Source organism: Condylostylus longicornis, unplaced genomic scaffold, assembly GCF_029603195.1.
Source record: "Condylostylus longicornis isolate FDR11 unplaced genomic scaffold, ASM2960319v2 ptg000044l, whole genome shotgun sequence".
Lineage (NCBI taxonomy): Eukaryota > Metazoa > Arthropoda > Insecta > Diptera > Dolichopodidae > Condylostylus > Condylostylus longicornis.
The window spans coordinates 3,668,351-3,674,999 of record NW_026578013.1 but is presented as its reverse complement, the minus strand read 5'-3'; the positions used below and the strand labels follow the sequence as shown (position 1 = coordinate 3,674,999).

The following is a 6,649-nucleotide window of genomic DNA, read 5'->3' as shown; positions in this document are numbered from 1 at the left end:
GAAATAGTTTTGTATATGACTGAAAATAATTTTAATAGTGTGATAGGTATACATAGACTGTATTTAAAAGCAGAATTTTCACTTATTGAAGGGAAAAGTGCTACAATACAAACCATTGGTTTGACCCAACTTTATTTTTTATTTCAGTTCAGAAATTAAAATTTAATCTGCTTGTGTGATTGACAATGTTATGTATATAATGTAACTAGTTGAAATGTGAAAATGATGAATCATGAAATGTAAATTGCTACGAAATCAATTTTATGACATAATTATATTTGTTCGAGTTGTTACTGGTTACAAAATATAATACTCAATTGTATTTTATATTATGGTAAAAAATTAATTTAAAAATAAATTTTATAAAATAAAAATTTATTTTTTAAATACTGTAACTCACTTATTACAATCATGTGAACAGTGCTTTATCGTTAACATTTATTGTAATGATTTCTGAAAGATGACTACTAAATAATCTTAAAAATGTAAAAAAAATTTTAATTAAAATCTTGTTACCTATAGGATATCAAAATTTGGCTAAATTGTTTTTTGATTTACAATGACAGATTTTTCATCACGGTACGTGAAATTTGTTTTCGAATTAAATTCTTCAAATTGGTATTACAATGAATTGCATTCAGGCGTATTGTAGAATACACAAAAAATCTTCAATTTTTGCTTGATTATAATAGCTGTGAGTTTTTATAAATTTGAAATATCTGAAAAACTAAAATTAAGCTCTAGCACATTTCAGTAAAACAATTATAAAAAAAAAATCTAATGTGGTAAAGTCGTTCATTGTCTAAAAGAAAAATCTAAGCATTCTTCACTTCAAACCGACCGTCATTTATTGCCCAGTTTAGTGAAAGTGTTACAGATTTTTAAGTATTTTCAGAAAATGTATAGGTAGTTTTATATACATTTTAAAATTCTAAATTAAAAGCTCTTAAGGAAATAATTGTTGGTCACTGAACTAATAAAATTTGTAACCAAATTTGTTCAAGTAAATCACGAAAAATGAAATTATGCACTTGAAACTGCAGTAAATTTCAATTTATTTCACATATCAGAATTTTGAAATTTTCATATCAGAAGAATTTAGAACCAAAAAAATGCATTGTTAAACTATTAATAAGAAAATATTAAAATAAATATCATTAAATTTGACACTGCAATTGAGTAAACGAAATGAAAACAGGATCACACTTATAAAACAACATCATTTTTGTTGTTTCATCTGAAAAAAAGTCAAAATTTAATTTGATTAATTGAATTTTTTTCAACAATATTTTTTACACTTATAAAACTACTGAAGAATGTTATTCAGCTCAGTTTTATTGTTATATAAATTTTGTATGTCACAAATAATTATCCTTTATATCACATTTGAAATTGACAATGTGAAAATTGATCCCTACTTTTTCGACTGGATATAATAATAAAAAACCACAAAGTATAATTCACAGGATAATAGTTTTATTTTATTAAACAACTTTTTGAATTGTTTTATTTTTTAATTTCAGTAATTAATTAACAAGTTTTTTATATGAGTTTCATTTAATAAAAAAAAAATTTTCATGAATGTATGGGAGCAATAATAAATAAAATTTCGCTACAAATTAGTCAAATTATATTACATTTTTATTTATTATGAATTAATACTGTACAAAATTATTATTATTATCATAATAATAATTATAATGTGTAATAATTATAATCGTCCATTGTAATCAAATGTTTGATAGTATAAAATTATTCTTCATTTCTGTTTTAACCAATTAAGTAATTTATTGCAGCAAATTTATGAAGGATAAAATTTAAAATTTTTTTATTTTATATGAAAAAATTTTAGCAATTATGTAATTTGAATAAAAATCTTAAAACAAACTATATTCTTGAAATATATTGTTTCAAATAGCCCTTTAATATCCCTTGGCTAATGAACATTTTTTCTGGATCTATTTTATATAGAGAAATCTATTTTTTATGGCTCTTTTATATATTTTAAATTGTATATGACTTAAAAAGTCTCAAAATGTGAATCTAAACATTCTTTAATTCAAATATTTTACAATTTTTTTAAATTTTAATTTCAAATAAATGGTGGATTATTTCTGAAAATTACGAAAATTTTCTTTTGTTATTCAGAACCACTGATTTTTTTCTATAAGAAATTACATAAAGTCTAGTCAAACTCGTCTCACTTAACGAGATTAACCTGTACTAGACAAAGCAGGGTAGTCACAGAGCAAATGCAAAGCACCTCGTTATTATCAACAACCCTCGTCAATTGCAACATGACTGGTTTAAAGAGAGTCTGGCTACTGTCCAATAAAAATTGCGTGTAACCGGAGTTTTCCATACTCCGGTATGGCATGTGACATTCGGTAAACAATAACTAATAGTTAAAATTATCTTTTCTGATGGTTGTATTAGGAATAAACACCTTATACGCTTGAATTAGGAATTAGGAATAAACACCGCTATGCTATTCATATATAATCTTAACTTGCTCATAGAAAATTAGATTATTATAATTCGCACAGAAAAATAGCTAACATATAAATAAATAAAATTTATAACTCTAATTACCAGACAGATTCTTTATTCAAATAACAAACACATTGATACATATAAAATAATTATAGCAACTTAATTTATTTCTTATGTTCTTAAAAAATTCAGAATCAAAGTGTCTACAAAGTAATATTAACAGTGTAGATACCTAAAAATAATTTTATATTGAATTGAAATTATTTTTAAAATTAAAAATTTAAAATTACCATGACATTGAAAACTGAATAATGTTTACACAACAATTTTTACCAAACGCTTATTCTGCATATGGTTTTCATATTTATTTTGGCATAAGTACATAAATACCTTATAATCATGCACATAGTTATTTTCATGTACATCTTCATATATGTAAATATAGAAATCATTTTACAGTTTAACTAATTCAATTACAAAACAGAAACTTAAATATTTTATGATTATAATTTATAAATATTTTAAAAATATGAACATTCCTTGTTTTTTTTTTTTTTTGCTTAAAAATTTACATTGCAAATGTAAATTTATTCAATTTTTTGTTCCAAGGACACTTACATAACATTCCTTTTTTATTTTCATTTCATAGAAATTTAAGACCTTGAATTCAAAAAATGAAGTATTTAGCTACTTAGTATCTATACAATATTCTCATACTTACATTTATATATTTTGTATTTTATTTTAGATATTTTGAGAAAATACAAATTACCTACATATACAATATATAGGATTTTTTCTCTTTTTTTTTTGAATAACAGTTAAGTATATATATAAAAAATAAAATTTATATTATATAATTTTCTTTACTATCATTTTTCTGAAAATATTTTTTAGGGTATTGCGTACCTATATACATAGAAATTTATAGTAGAACTATACAATTATTATACTAGTTTATTTTGTTATTGTTTTTGTGTTTTTATTTTTCCCAACATTGAATTTTAATGAATTAAAATATTGAATTAATTATATAATAATATATTAAGCTAACATAAATACTTAAATGCTAAGAAAACAAAATAAGAGTTAAAAAATTCATCATAAACATTATTATAAAGCATTTAAAGTAAAATAATATAAAAAAAACTATAGAATATTAAATTTAACCCAAAAGTATGCAATTTTTAAGTTTTTGTATAATTATATTATTTCATTAACTTGAAAGAGCATAACATGAGCCTCTGAGGCTGTTTTTTTTTCATAGATTTGTATTTTCCATATTTTTGTTTTGCATATAAAAAAAGGGCGTTTATTCAAAAGATTTTTTTTTTTTTTTTTTTTTTTTTTTTTTTCAATAATTATGTTCAAAAACGGTTGGTGGGTTGTTCCCAATAGGGTAGGCGTTGATCGTTTATAGACATGACCATTCATTGCCTATATTCCAACGTTGTAACTATATGGGATCAATCAAGTGTCTAACATACCTCCACGTGGTGCCAACCGGGCAACGATCACAATGATCGGCAAAATGTTAGATGCGAGTCGACGGTTGGCTTAGCTCGTCGCCAGAGACTGAAAATAAAAAGCTCACAGAACCAATAACAAGCCTCGGATAAGAAAAGATAAAAAGGAAATGACCCCGGACCGTCTAATGGATATGAATTTGGAAAATGTTAAAAGGAAAGGAAACAAAAAAAATTGGAAAAAGAACATTTTAAGATGTGCTTGCTGCAATATACGATCTTGGAATGGAAGAGAACAAGAAGTTCTGTTAGAAATGGAAAAACACTATATAGATATATGTACCCTGTCTGAAACAAAGCGGAAAAGTAAGGGCGATCTTACTTACCCTAAATATTGCCTAAAGTATAGCGGAAAAGAACAAGCACAACGAGCTTCAGCAGGAGTAGGTATGCTAGTTAGCACAAAATACATACAAAATATTGAAGAAACGCATTACATAAACGAAAGGATTCTAAGAGTAGTAATAGATGGCGGGAAAGAAAAACTGCATTTTATTAGTGTGTACGCGCCAGATACTAACAAAAGCAACGAAGAGATTAAAGGTTTCTATGATGATCTACAAGCAGAAATAGAAAAAGTACCAAAAGAACACAAAATAGTAATTCTGGGAGACATGAACGCCCGAGTTGGAAATACAGAAATAAATGGAGTAAAGAACCGATTTAACGAATCACATATTAACGAAAACGGACAAAAATTAGTAGATTTTTGCGCACAAAACGAATTGAGAATCAACAACACCTATTTCGATCATAAAATACAACATAAAATAACTTGGTTAAACACAAGAGGAGCTACATCTACAATAGATTATATAATAACAAATAGAGCTGTTCACACAACTCAAATACTAGACGTGCGTTCTTTATCCTCAGCAAACATAGGATCTGATCATCAGCTAGTCCTTGCAAAGATAAGACTTAACGTGCAATCAAAAAAAAGGCCCCCACCCGTGTACGTTGAAAAACTGAACATAGAGTCTTTGAAAACAGAATCTGTAAAAAACCTATACAAAAACAGATTAGCAGAAAAAATAAGATTAAATCAGATACAATTAGAAGAGGATGTTGAAACTGCTTGGAAAAAGGTTAAAGAAAACATAGAAAATGCAGCAAACGAAGCGTTGGGCAAAAGAAAGATAAATAAAAATGCAAACAAAACAAATACGCCATGGTTTACTGCAGAAGTAAAAGAGCTAGCAACAGAAAAACGCGAAAGTTACTTAAAATACCTAAGTATGAGATCGCCCGAAGCATACAGAGAATACAAATCTGTGAGAAACCGCGTAAATTCCAACATACGCAGAATAAAAAAAGAACACTGGGAAGCGTTTACTGCAGACATAGAAAGAGATTTGTATGGTGCCCAAAAAAAAGTGTGGGGAATGCTTCGACGAAGGAAAAAGGAGGTAAATGAATATGTGCAAACAAATACTATATCTATTCAAGACTGGGAAAATCACTTTAGAAAGTTGTATGAAAATAGGGAAGACCGTGAAGCAGAAACACTTTTGCCAGAAGTAATAAGTACTTTTATTAGCATAGAACTTGTAGAGAACGCTGTAAAAAGTTTGAAAAATCGAAAGGCAGCCGGATATGATGAAATACCAAATGAGCTAATAAAATATGGGGGCAAAGGTCTTCATCATCAATTGGCATTATTGTTCCAAAAAACCATTACCAGCGGAACAATTCCAACTGACTGGAGGAAGAGCCTCACAATACCTATTTCAAAAAGGGGGATAAATGGATTCCGGAAAATTATAGAGGGATAACTCTTCTAAGTGCGGTAATGAAGCTCTTCACAAAAATTCTCCAGAATCTCCTATCAGAAAAAATTATTATGTGTGAAGAACAGCAAGGATTTCGAAAAAACAGATCTACGATAGACGCAATTTTTGTGGTGCGACAAGTAGTAGAAAAATCAATAGAATTCGAGAAACCGGCATTCATGTGCTTCGTGGATTTAACTAAAGCTTTCGACCGCGTCCAACTCAATGATATAATCAAGATATTGACAGCGAAAAACATTCCACCCGAAATAATTAAAATTATCGAAACCTTGAACAGAAACACCTCCACATATATATTAACGAACAACATCAAATCAAACGAAATTCAAATATCATCAGGAATAAGGCAAGGCGATTCTTTGAGTCCATTTCTCTTCAACTTAATAAAGGAAAAAATAATATCTGAAGTGAAAAACGCAGGACGTGGCTATAGAACTTCAAAAGGAGAAATAAAAATTATATGCTACGCAGATCATGCCGTGCTAATATCCGAAAATGAAGACGAGCTGCAAAAATTGCTACACCAGTTTTATATTACGAGTACATCTTCAAAATTAAACGTGGAAATTTCGGTAGCAAAAACAAAGTCTCTAGTAATTGCAAAAGAACCTTTAAGATGTAAATTGGCGGTTAACGACAAAATAATAGAGCAAGTAATGTCGTTTAAGTATTTAGGGGTAGAGGTTTCTGCTTGCCAAAACCGAAACAAAGAAAATATGCAACAAATAAACAAAGCAGCAAGAGTCAGTGGTTGTCTAAGCGACATTATATGGAAAAACAAGGGACAAGCAGCGAAGATTAAAATATATAAATCATGCGTACGCCCAATTATGACTT

At 27.8% G+C, this 6,649-nt stretch overlaps 1 protein-coding gene across 1 annotated transcript; it reads left to right on the top strand.

Annotated features, from left to right (window-relative positions):
* The first annotated feature begins 4,129 nt into the window (after positions 1–4,129).
* Positions 4,130–5,794, top strand: LOC129610387 (craniofacial development protein 2-like). Its single transcript, XM_055522953.1, has one exon. It carries the CDS (start codon positions 4,130–4,132, stop codon positions 5,792–5,794), a length of 1,665 nt encoding a protein of 554 aa, XP_055378928.1.
* The last annotated feature ends 855 nt before the right edge of the window (positions 5,795–6,649 follow it).